The sequence below is a fragment of the Anthonomus grandis genome, chromosome 8 (genome assembly GCF_022605725.1).
Source record: "Anthonomus grandis grandis chromosome 8, icAntGran1.3, whole genome shotgun sequence".
Lineage (NCBI taxonomy): Eukaryota > Metazoa > Arthropoda > Insecta > Coleoptera > Curculionidae > Anthonomus > Anthonomus grandis.
In genome coordinates this window covers 12621919-12635367 of record NC_065553.1, presented here as the reverse complement: position 1 = coordinate 12635367, position 13449 = coordinate 12621919, and the positions used below count along the sequence as shown (strand labels likewise).

General features: G+C 29.4%; 1 protein-coding gene and 1 non-coding gene across 2 annotated transcripts; one reads left to right on the top strand and one right to left on the bottom strand.

Annotated features, from left to right (window-relative positions):
* Positions 1–470: 470 nt before the first annotated feature.
* LOC126739336 (uncharacterized) lies at positions 471–1552 on the bottom strand. Its single transcript, XM_050444976.1, has 3 exons — positions 1271–1552; positions 852–1062; positions 471–620 (listed from the first exon to the last, which is right to left on the bottom strand). Exons 1-3 carry the CDS (start codon positions 1382–1384, stop codon positions 562–564), a joined length of 384 nt encoding a protein of 127 aa, XP_050300933.1. The 5' UTR covers positions 1385–1552; the 3' UTR covers positions 471–561.
* A 9374-nt stretch (positions 1553–10926) lies between these two features.
* Positions 10927–10999, top strand: Trnaa-agc (transfer RNA alanine (anticodon AGC)). Its single transcript has one exon. It is a non-coding gene; the product is annotated as a tRNA-Ala (tRNA).
* The last annotated feature ends 2450 nt before the right edge of the window (positions 11000–13449 follow it).

Genomic DNA, 13449 nt, shown 5'->3' with positions numbered 1-13449 from the left:
TAAAGCTCTAGTACTTCTAGAATCTTTTGAAAATTATATTTTAAATTCTGTTCTTTTTATTTTTTGTTTATCCACTTAGGTATAAGAATAATAATTTAAGTAAAGCTCTTAGCCGTATTTTAGATTGAGAAGCTATGTAGCGAATAGAGGTTTAAAAAGAAGAAGTTGGATTTTTCCATGATTTTTTAGATATATATAAAAAAGCTGATGCTGCTTATTGAAACTTTTAATAGTTACCACTTAATTTGGCTATCTGAAATTAATATCAAGTTACTGTTTGTAAAAATTTAATATTTTCTTCACATTTATTTTAATTTATACTAAATCTTACCAGTAATAATTTATTAATACATAGGAACAAATTATTATTTTTATAAAACATGAATATTAAAAGTTAATTGTATTAAAGCAGGTAGATAATAGTACGCATTTAAAAAGGCAACTTAGGTAAGAAAAAAGTAGACGCCAAGTTTACAAATATAAAATTTTATTAGTATTTTTTTTCAAAATCCAATAAGAAAAATTTGTAATCGATTAAATTAAAGATAAATTCATAGCACGTTATTTTTTGCCACAGTAACCGCATCCACCGTGACCTTTACCACCTTTTCCGCCTCCACCTAAAAAGAACGAATTATTGGAAACATATTTGTTAAAAATTTGTTTACATGCAGTTTTTATAAAATGCTGTAAAATTCTCCGACAAAATTAAGATAAATTTAATAAAGGCTTAAATTTCTGTTATTTTTAATAACACTGAGGGTAAATATGATACTTATTTTCTTTTTTTTTTATCTTGACTTAGTTGCTAAGTTATATACAGAGTTAAATACACATTACTAAAAACTTACCGCCAAAGCCACCTCCAAATCCACCGCCTTTTCCGAAACCTCCACCACCCCCAAATCCTCCGCCACCTCCAAATCCTCCGCCACCTCCACCACCAAATCCACCGCCTCCTCCAAAACCTCCACCACCTCCTTTTCCTCCAAAGGCAACTGGAGCTGGAGAGCGTTTAGTCCTTAGAGCCAGAATTAGTTGCGGCTTAAGACTATCATGATCCTAGATTTAAAAAAAAAATTATTAAAATTGACATTCTAAATTAATAACAAAATGTCTACCTAAAGAGCCTTTAAAATATTTTTTAGATGCATTTTTTGAAGTCTTAATCAACATCTAACATGATACAAAATTGATTGTAATATTTTCACATACTTTTTAAGGGAAAAAAATTAAACTACATAATATTTAGAATCATTAAGTTCTTTACCTCATTCCCGTTAGTCAATTTACTTTCGTGACTACTGCTAGAGGGTGCTGCAAAAACAATCGTCAAGCACACCACAATAGCAAAAGCCAGAACACCTCCAAACCTAAGAAGCATTTTGAGAACACTACTAACTTTATTATTCTGTTCGCTGTTTTTATACTGATTCGCTTAAAAAACAAAGATCTACTGGTATTTTGATGACTTTAGTAAATGTAATTAATGAAACCGAGTAATGTAAAATACCTTTTTGAGAAACCACTTAGCGGTGGAAAGAGGTGTGCTTGCAAAGCGTAAATTCCTAAACATTGTATACTTACTTCTTGAAAATTATTTTTTATTTAAAAATAAATTGATTACTGGTAACGTTAATATTCGTATTTTTTTCCTTATTTTAAGTAGCTAATGTGTATTTAATTATATACCATCTAAACAATAATATACAGTGCGGCTCTTAATTTCCCCCGCCCCTCTTATCTTTTGAATGAGTTCATATAACATTTGATTTGACATTTCATTAACATTTGAAAATTTGGCACAATTACTACTTTTTTCATTTCTTATTTTCTAAAACTTCAAAATAGTGGCGAGACGCCATTTAAAAAAATAAAATTAAATTGAACGGAGGATCAATTTAAAATCTTATTTTTCCATTTTCATTTAATTTTATTTTATTTATTACATCAGTTTAGGTGTAATTAGTTTGTAAGTGTGTTGTTGTTTGTAAAGTTTGTTACATTATCATCATAAAAGTTACTGTTTCACACATAAATTTATTTGGTTTACCAATAACTTTAAAAGCGAATAATACCGAAAGGAAAGAATATTTTTGCTATTTTGTTCAGTGCAATTTTATTTGTACCTTGATTTTAAGGTTCGCTTTCCTGACTATCCAAGTATGTTCAAAGTATATTCGCGACTATTTAATATTAAAATTGAATACATAATAAACAACCCATAATTTTTGGGACTTACATGTTAAGAACAAAAATTGTAGAACCTAGTTGTTGTGCTTATAATTTGATTATATTCAGATATTAAGTCACTTTAGAAGTATGAATTGGTAATCGAAGGTTGATTCTTTGTAACGATTGTAATACGTGCTTTGAGGACTCAATAAAGTCCTGCAGTATGATGATTGAGCTATGTAGTAATTTTAATCTTGCAAAAGCGATTGGATTTATGACATCAGTACGATAGATTTCAATGAATTAATAGCTCTCATTATTGATACACAAAAGTTTAAAATTGTAATTTGAAATGAGTAGGATTTTAGCTGATGAGAAATGTCCATTATTGAATTTCTAATTTCCTCTATGCCTTTATTAAATGTTTTTTTGTTAATTTGTTATTTTTTGATAGTAGCATTCAAATTCCTTATTACTATGGTTGTATATTTGTTAAGCAAAATTTGACCTTTTCCATATACAATTTTTTTAATTCACTTATAACCTGAAAATACCGCGGTTCAAAACAGTGGTGACTTAATATATCACGAAAAAATGCCACAAAATGGTGCAATTTTTATATAAAAGCCTAACAGAAACATTTTTTGATTTTTTCGTTATCAGAAAAAACAATAAATTTACCACCTACGACCCTGTATCTTAAATACTATCTACAATCGACGATCATGATTTTCCATGTACCATTGATTAGCAAAAATCCTGTATAGGTGAAGTATCGGATGTCGATTTTTTAAAACTAATTTCTGACTCCTTGGAAATTTCCTTATAGGAATATCTTGTAGTTTGATTAATGATTATATCAGTTTCTCTTAGTTAATAAAAACAAATTTATTAGGCTTAAATAATAAAATATTTTATACTACTTTCAAAAATTATTATTTTATATGATTTTTACCTATATAAAATAAAATGCCGAAAAAAGTACAGAGATTTAAAAAAAGTCTTTAGAAAGCAACAAAGAAATTCAAGTCGTATAAGAAAATAAGCAACAATGTTTTTTTAATTAAAGCTATTTAAATTTAGGCTATTGGAATTTTTCAATTTATAAACATGAATATCCATCTCTAGTGCTTCTCGAATGTAGCAAGTCGTATTATGCGCAAAAAATTAAATTTCAATTTCAATATAAACAAGATCGTACGGAAGGAACAAAATATGGTAGAAAGAAAAATAAAAAATCATTAATTTTACAATTTTTAGACACAATTTATATAATGTACTGGGTGTCCAAATAAGAAAGGACGCCGGCTGTATCTCGGAAACTATTCATCGCACAGCGTTGAAAAAAAAATTCATAAGAAAAGTGGTCAAAAAAAAAATGGCTGGAAAATATTTACAAGAAATTTTTTTTTTCAGCGCTGTGCGATGAATAGTTTCCGAGATACAGCCGGCGTCCTTTCTTATTTGGACACCCGGTACACGTATATCCATAAAGCATAAAATAATAAGCCATTTGAATATTCCAGGAGAAATACTATATAAAAACAGAAATACAAATGACAAAACTTTGCAATTTTCATAATTAAAATACACATTTTCAAAATGTTATCATCAGTTTTATCAGAAAAATATGCATTTTTAAAATGATTTAAGGAGCAGTAGTTAAAACTAACCACTACACTTGGCACTAATGTAAAATTTTAAAAATATATGTATTAATTTACATTCTGTACACGCGGTTAAAGTATCAAGCCAACCTTCATTGGTGATTTAACCTATCCCATCTCAAACAGGTTTTTTTTCAGCTTAATAAATCGAAAGAGCGTGGATGAATTGTGTTTTTTTAGCATAGAATAATATTTATTACAGATAATAGCGGTAATAATGTTGTTTGGATAAAATCGTTATTTATTTAAAAATTATTAAAAGTTAAATTATAATAAATTATAGTAACTTATTCCTGTTGACATTAAATAATAAGTTTAAATGCTTCAGCACATATTCAGAAAACTGAAAAATGTAAGTATTCTGTAAACATTTTCAATGTTTGCCACCAGTACAGGGAGAATTTGTTTAAATTGTGCGTGTAACACAGTTACTAGCTTGTAACACAGTAACACAGTTGGTATGATACAGGGTGGTAATTCTGCACTTTTTCTCACGAGAAGATCTGTTTCTTGACAAGTTGGTGGAGGTCCGTTAGAGCTAGTAAAGAAAAATAAAAACTTTAGAGTGAAAGCGTGGACTAAATATTATAATTTTTTACCCAAATATTCGAACAACGGTGAAAGTGTGATTTCTAAAGTAATAAAAGACTCCTGACGATTTGGCGAGGGTGCGTAAAGTTAAATTAGAAATCAATATTTTCATCTAACATTTCAATCTATTTTTAAGGTTATTTTGAAGGTTCGTACGAAAAGTCAAAACACTATTAAAGCATTTGCTGTAAGTGAATAATTATTACATGTTTTAAAACTCTTGTTTTACATCATATGTGGTCTAGAATTAGGATATCATCAGGCATCAAATACCTAAATTAGGAATAGATCAGGAATACCAAATATTCTATTTCTATAGAATTATTCCTTTAAAGGCTTGGAATATACAAACATTGGTGAGATATTCCCTGAATGATTTATAGTATCAGGATATAAACAGAAATAAATTAAAAACGAAAATAATCAGTTATTTTATATAAATTCTTATTTTCAATAAATACCTAGAAATACAGTTAAAGGGTAAAATATATTCTAGAAAGCAATCAATTATATTATGTTAAACTAATAAATATTTATTTTTATTTTATGTTCTCTCTAACATTGATGAATGAGGATGGTACATCCGATCAGTTTCTAAATTTAAAGACTTATAGTAAATAGCTTACTTATTTTGCCACTTATTTTAATTATTTGTTAAAAACATTAATATTTAGCAAATAAATAAATTCCCTAAAAAATTAGTAAGAAAACAAGATTAGCTATCTATAATAAGCAGTTTATTTACGCCTAAAAACAATTATAGTTTTATAGCTTTATCACGATTTCCATTAAATATTCTCCTAGAACCTACATGTAATTTGCTATAAAATAAATTAATCTAATCCTCCGGGGAGTCCCCAAAAAAAAACTATTTGAATATATCAAATAATCATGCTAATTACGATTTAATCTTTAATCGGGACGTACGGTTCCGAGAAGAGTTTCGATTTTGTTTAACACATTATATAACGCACACGTGACTTTTAAGAATTTATAAATACGTATTAAACTGTGTATTTGAAAAAAAAAAATTTTTTTCTTGAGTTGATTGATGCCTAAAGATTTAGTCAAGGATTAAGTAGTCCGGTGATTTCCAGTATTTATTTTCTTGCGAATTTGTTCGTAAACATTACGGATTACATCACTTTGTTTATAGAGGAAATAGTTAGGAAAAAAATATACACAGTGAATGAAATATGTCGATAAAAATTGTGTAAGTGTTAAGTTAAATTACATCCATTAAAAATAAGTTATACTACCTATGCCGTGTGTTAAAAAAACCTTCTTAAGAACACGTCTTTTATCAAAGAGTGTCCCAAATAAAAATTATAGATCTTTTTTTAATGTTTACATTAAGAAGATAACTTTGGATATCTAGGAGGTATCACAACAGTAGTAAAGACCTAAATAACTTTTTTTGTTAATAAAATGGTATTTTTTAATGCATTTTCTGATTCTACGCAAAATTTTAATACAACTTCATCTAACATATGCTATAGCTAAACTTCAACAGATTAAAAAAAAACAATAGTTTAAAAAATCATTACGTAACATTTATTTAAATTAAACATGCAAATACACAACTCATATAAAAGACACTATAACAAAGGAGGTATTTAAAAAATAAACCTATTTAGTTATAACGTTGAAAATAACCCCCTCGAACGGTTTGATAATGTACCAAATTGTAGTAAAAAGCATTTGCTACGTTTTATAATATATCGGGAGTTATCAATCCACATTCTGCTCTAATTCTGTCTTATAATAATTCTTTTTTACCTAGAGGTGTAAGATCAGGGCTTCTTACTGGCCATTTAATTTCACCTCATCTGCCAATTTAAAGATTTAATTTTGAACTCTAAAATGAGAAGAGCCGCCATCTTATTAAAAATATTTGATAAAAATTATCATTATAAGTAATTTGTACGTCTGATCAGAATTTTTTTAATACACGATACCTAACGGCAGACAAAACTGAACTACAAAATTTTAAGAAAAACTGCATCAAGCTGACTAAATCTTTTCATTTTATAAAACCTACAGATGATATAGAAAAAACGGTAAATCAGTAAAGAAATTCAGTTTTGTTAACTAAAAACGTTACTATCTATAAAAATAAAATACTAATGTATATAAAGAGATTAGCTGTCTTTTAATTTTTTTAAATTTTTTTACTGGCAAAGGCTTCTTTACAGCGTAATTTTGGAAGAAAATGTCAAATAAGTAGTAAATTTAATAAATAAATTTTGAATAGAGTTGGACGTATATGGGTTCAGTTCAAAACTAATCTGTTAAAGAAAATTGACAGCTGTCAAGAAATATATAAGAAAATTTAATTTTTGGATAATGTGGTTCTACCTTAAGGTTAACTTTGGAAGAAAATATTTAACGGAAAAGCTGTAAATATTTGTAGTTTTATTTACCTGTTATAGAGTTATGGAATAGCAATATAACATTTTTAAAGCCTAACTTTGTTTAAGTATTCTAAAGCATCTGTTAATATTCCTGAAACATTCACTGAATATGAATTGTGATATATTGTATCTCTGTTGCTTGTTCTATATAGGGAAATGTAAACTTAAAAAATTTTAAGTTTACACTTTAAACTTTAAATGTTAACAGTAATTAACAATTTTTGGAAAGATCTTTTGTTTTCATTTTGCTATATGTCATCTGGTGAACTTAAACTGTTATGATACATATTATTTATCTGTTCTATACCTTTATCAGAAAAAATAACAAAACTATCTCTTTCTCGTTTTACTCAAAAGTGTTTGAAGTACACGTACCAGCTTTTGAAGTACTCCCAGAAATTAAAAATTTATCTTTTTTTTTCTAAAACTCTTTAAAATTAAATAAGAATATTCTCAAGAATAGTAAAAATTTGATAAAAAAAACAGCAAAATAATTTCCAAATAAAATCTATGTACTATGTAAATACTCAAACCAGAATCTACAAAATGTATCCTCAGAAACTCCTAAAAATGCCTTCGTTTTTAAATTTTCCAAAGCTACAAGCTATGTGATTCTTAATTACGAACTCTTAGCTACGAAATTGCTCCAAAATAATTTAAACAATAAACTCGCAAAAGTAAGCACCATAAAATTGTCTATTGTACCAATAAAAATTTAACCGGTTGACGTTTAAGCGAATAGTATATTTGACGTCAACGATAATCGGTTTTGTGATTTCTTTTATCATCAAAGGTGCCGCTGGCGGGGCCTTTTACACCCTATAGGCCTTTCATGTGATACTCCAGTTTTAAGGGCCTACATTTTATTGCTCAAACAAGTCAAACACAATTTAAGTTAGTAGATTTATAGCAATAAGAGTGTAATATACGCATATTTAAAATTAAGAGTTTATTCAGTTAAAAGAATTTATTTTATTGAATGCTTAAAATGTGCATCATTTCTGGAGAGATAGATAATGAGAAAGCATATTTTAAAACTCTCTACAAACATTGGCAAGGATTTGTTTGTTAAAGGTATTTCTTTATATTTCCAAGCAATGCGATCTATTAAATTATGAATATTTTTAGGTGAGGTTTTATAAAATTCGCCTTTTTTTACACCCATAAGAAAAAGTTTAATAGAAGTAAATATGGAGGCCGTACCATTTACCTGCACTATATTTATCAATTACCGTAACTAGAGTTCGTTGCTTTACTCTTCAAATGCCAAAGCGTAATGCAGGAGAGCTCTATCCTGCTGGGAATGTAAACCATTTTTATTTATTATTGATTTCATCTACTTGACTTTCTAAATATTGGATGATGCATAGGTATATTTTGTTTTCTAAAAGGTTTATATAAATTTGCTTCAATTATCTCTGAAAAATGAATCCGATGATTTCATTACTTCACACGGTTAATTTTCTAAGGATATTAAGAAAGCTCTTCTTAAAAAAAAATGGGGGATTTTAATTATATCGGAAAGTTCGGTTCATTTAGGTAACATAAAGGGCTAATCGCTGAACCAATTGGCAAAATTCAATAATAATTTTCATCGCAATCTGCAGAGAACAAATATTTTCTTTTTTAAATGCTACTGGTACCTACAGTAACAGAAATATTAGTTAACTTTGCGGACTGAACTGTATCGAACCTTTGCGATAAGTAAATTTGAATCTATTAAAAAGTGTCTCAGCAGTTATTGTATAATTTTGCACCAGATAATAGACTGCAAATAATTTTGCGAACAATTTAAGAATAGTCAGACCTTATTTTCTTGCAAATATCGACGCATTAAAAAAAATCTGAACTCAATAAACTATAACCGCACACAGTTCACTTGAAAATCGCCTCTACATGCATTTTTTGTGAGAAGATGGAAAATTGAATGAGAAGAAACATATTAAGGGTGGTTCGTTTTGAAATAAAACAAAATATATTTATTAATATTAGAAGTTTAACTCATATATTAAATTAATATTTTGCTTCATAATAAGCATCGTCAGACCTCATCGTAAACAAAATATCACATTAAAGAATTATTCAGGCTGCACTTCAAAAAATCATGTTATCAAATCTTATTTTATTTTTACGAACGCAAATATTAATTTTATGTTTGTTCGCCATGTGAGACTTTAGGTGGTATTTTCTTTTAAACGTTTTCTGGCAACCTTGATGAAGACACTTGATGGGCTCTTTTTCGCAGTCCAGCCGTTTGTGTTGGTATAAAGACCAAGCTTTGCCATAGCCTTTGCCGCATTTGTCACAGTTAAAAACTAAAAATAATTTTTTATGGTTATAAACAGCAGTTAACGATGTAGATCTGCTCAAATATTGAAAATAACAATTTTCCCATTCGTTAGGTGCGAATTAAAACAATCACAAAATAGTCAACTAGTTTATTTACACAGTTCACTATGAATTCGATATTTCGAAACCGATATTCCGAAATTTACTTAACTGAAATGACAACTGACTATTAGCGGTGGTGCGGTGATGCGGCTTCTTATATACTCGGCAGAACACTGTTCCGGAAGATTCCCGCTTAAGGTTCGAGATGACGGCTTGTGTCATTCCGGGATGACGGAGAATGGATGATGGAAAAATGATATTTAGACATATATGCCCATGCAAAAAGAGAAACAGAGAAATGAAACAACTTATTATTATACATCCAGTTTTTTATCTTCTCAACTATGCTAAATAGCATGAGATATCATGTATATTGAGTACAAGTAAACTGATGATAAGACAAAAAATATATTCCTATTGCAGTTAAATATCCTTTAATTTGCGATATAATTTGGTTTTTCAAATATTAGAAAAAGATTTTTTTTAGATGTATTTTCAAAAAGTACTTTAGAAAATTACTCTTCAAATCTAATCAGGAAACAGCTTTACGCAAAAAACGCCAATTGGGATTTTTTGCAACTTTTCGTTTTGTTCAGAAACATCATCGATTTTGCTTTTAGTCATATAGTGTGCCATATCAGGCTAATTAATTTCAAAATGCTTATTTTATTTTTACACGATTTATCTGATGACTTTTAAATAGCATTTATTTCAAATCCGATCGATTTTTCAGATCCAAAATATATATTAATGTAAGGATATTTGGGTATTTAATATTTTTATAAATGAATAATAAATTTATTGTTATAGAAATAGCAATGTTTAATCACTTACCACTACTCAATAACTAATTGAATGTACCGCAGTAAATATTTATCTGTAAATAAAATGTGTGAAACTTCACAAAAACATATAAAAGATAATATTAGAAGGGATATATAATAAAAATTATTATTAAAAAAAAATTAGTTTAAACTATTTTCAAAAATACATCATTTTAGTTTTTTCGAAAACATATATTAACAATGAATAGCGATAATGAAACAGCGTTTACTATTATCTAAGATAGGAATCAGACATAAACTTGCACAAAAATTACAGTTCCAACATGTACAAAATGGATGAGTACTATTATTATGGAAACCACCATTAAATGAGAAGATATATTTAGAACCTTTGTCATAATAGAGATTCATGCACAGTATTTTTCATTTAATTTTATTAAATATTTCTGAACAATTAAACTAAGATATTTTATAGAAGGAATTTTGCAGTAGTCACTTTTTTTTTCAAACGAAATGGGAAATCTAACAGTTGACAAAAAAAAGGTTCCTCCGTATGTTACACCACTGGCAATTTTTTTTAAAATTGGCTTCATCAGTAATTGATAATTTACTACAATAACCTGCATGTGAAATTTAATTAAAATTGGGCAAGTAGTTTAAAAGTTATGATAAATAAACAAATAATTATTCTTAACTTTAACACCCTGTATCTCTGGTATTAAACATTTCTGAGAAAAATTTGACAATGAAAATCTATTTCTTTTTAAATTCTCTATCACGTATTAAAATTAGTGACGTTTAAACTGGACTACCCCGTATATTTAAATATAGCTAATTCATTGGAACAGAAAGATCGATGATCAAGATCCGCGCGTAACGTAGCTTTGAGATGTGGATCTCATCGGGGGCGTAGCTCAGATGGTAGAGCGCTCGCTTAGCATGCGAGAGGTACCGGGATCGATACCCGGCGCCTCCAACCGTTTTTTTATATTTTTTTTTATTTAAATATTGTTTTTTTGAAAATGATTATTAATGTACATTGAATACTAATTTCACCAAATAATGTTAGTACTATTTTGAGATTTACAGGGAATGCTTTGGAGCAACGATTTATTTAAAATTCCGGTTTTTATTTTCTCGAAAATAATTCTTATTACAGGTCGATTAGAAAAAATTATCATATGACTTTCTCGCTCCTTTTTCATCGAAAAAATGTATTACCAAATAAAATCCTTTATTAAAATTAATTTTACTAAATCGATTTTTAGTATTTAAAGTAGAGGCAATTAATATAATAATTAATACACGATTTCAATATTGTGGTTAAATAAAAAGAAATACTAAAAGGCATTAAAACAACAATATAGAAGTCCGAGGTTATGTTTTTAGTTTTTATCACGTTCTTGTATGTTCATCATTTTTCTGCCTTTTTTAAGATCAATAAATCTTTTCTAAACTTTCTATAGTGAGTTTCTTCTCTACATTCAACACGACGTGTAATTCCATAGGTTATGGGCCCAGACCGTGTTTTGAATGTATAGTGTGTGTTAAGTTAAAAAAAAAAAAGTGCTTCGGTATCCCCGTTTGTAGTGCTTGGATAAACCATATTTGAAATGGGAGACAGGCAGCAATTATCATACGTAAAACCCTTTGATGGAAACTCTTTTTCCAATTGGGAATTCCGTATAAAGTTAGTCCTAAAGCAGCAGGATGTTTTAGATGTCTTAACTGAGGAGCCCCCAACCTCAACCTCTACAGAAGCCTTGGCAAAGTAAAGTAAACGTGACATTAAGGCTAGGATGATCATTATACAGAGTGTAGCTGATAATGTGTTAGAGATGCTTAAGAATAAAACTACAGCCAAGGAAGTTATGAAGTGTTTAAGTCGTACTTATGCAAAAAGAGGAATCTCAACCCAAGTGATGCTCCAGAAAAAATTAAGACATTTGAGGCTGAGTGAAGGAAATTGTTTAAATTCTTTCTTGACGGAGTTTGAACAAACTGTGTGTGAGGTAAGGCAGCGGGTGGTGAAATCTCAGACAGTGAAGTGATATTACAGCTTCTTTCGGCTATGCCTGAGTCATACCAGTCAGTTACCACTGGTATTGACATTATGTTTGTCAAACTCCAGATAAAGTGAGTCTTGATTTTGTTAAGAATAAGCTAATCATGGAGCAGTCTCGCCAAGCCAGAAACAAAAAGGACACAAAGAGTAGTGTGGCTTTTATGAGTCAGAGGTTTTCACAGAAAAATAAGCCCAAACATTTCCAAAACCATAAAGAAGGTAAATAACTGAACTTTTTCCCTTTTAAGTGCAATTTTTGTAGGGAAGTTGGACATAAAAAGGCAAATTGTCCAAAGAGAAGACACAACAGTAGTGCAAATTCAGGGAATCAAAGTGCTCATGTGGCAGAACAGTCCGGAAATGACAGTGAGCAAATATATTTTCTAAGAATGTTAAAAAATAGTCCTGACAGTTATTTTGAAAACCAGTATGCGAATAACGCAAGTGCTACTTGTGAAGTCAAGTTCGTTATGGACAGTGCGGCAACTAACCACCTCATCGGGCAAGGACTGCAATCTTTCCTGGTTAACAAGAAAGATGTGTGTTTTAACATTAAAGTGGCAAAGCAAGGACAAACTATATGTGCGAGACAAGAGGGAGATCTTCTTATGGAAAGCCAGGGTAAGAAAATAAATATTAAGCATGTTTGGTTATGTGAAAATTTGACATATAACGTGTTGTGAGTTGGAAAGTTCGAAGCTGGTGGATTTTCTGTCAAATTTAGAGACAAAAAGGTACTTATTAGTAAAGATGATAATGTAGTCCTAGCAGGAAAGTTGCATGGAAATCTGTACTTAATTTCACTGTGGTTAAACAAAGAACATGTAGCTGTGAATGTTGGTGGTATGGATGATAAAATATTGATGCATAGAAATATGGGACATTCTGCTAGGTTTCCAGTACCAGGTGTGTGTGAGGTGTGCCTGAAAGGCAAACAATGTAGATTACCTTTTACATATGTAGCAAAAGACAAAAAGGCTAAGAGATTTTTGGAAATTATATCGAGTGACATATGTGGTCAAATTACACCACTGACTCATGACAATAAAAGATATTTCATCACTTTTATTGACCATTTCAGCCCTTTTAGTATTTGCTATCTTTTGAATCAAAAGTGTGAAGCTTTGGAAAAGTTTCAAGAGTATATAGCTGTGGCAGAAACTAGATTCAATACCAAAGTGGTAAACCTAAGAAGTGATAATGGAGGAAAATACATTTCCAAATCTTTTAAGAAATTTTGTAGACAATAAGGTATACGGTGGCATACAACGCAGAACAAAATGGTGTAGCTGAGAGACTGAACCGGACCATCATGGAAAAGGCACGGTGCCTTATTTTCGATGCAAACCTTGACAGGGAAA

Bases quoted from the DNA above. Each gene is read 5' to 3' on its own strand.
- LOC126739336 (XM_050444976.1), bottom strand. From the start codon at position 1,384: ATGCTTCTTAGGTTTGGAGGTGTTCTGGCTTTTGCTATTGTGGTGTGC. The intron at 1,063-1,270 runs GTAAAGAACTTA...TTTTAAATCTAG, and splicing joins AATTGACTAACGGGAATGAG to GATCATGATAGTCTTAAGCC. The intron at 621-851 runs GTAAGTTTTTAG...CGTTCTTTTTAG, and splicing joins ATTTGGAGGTGGCTTTGGCG to GTGGAGGCGGAAAAGGTGGT.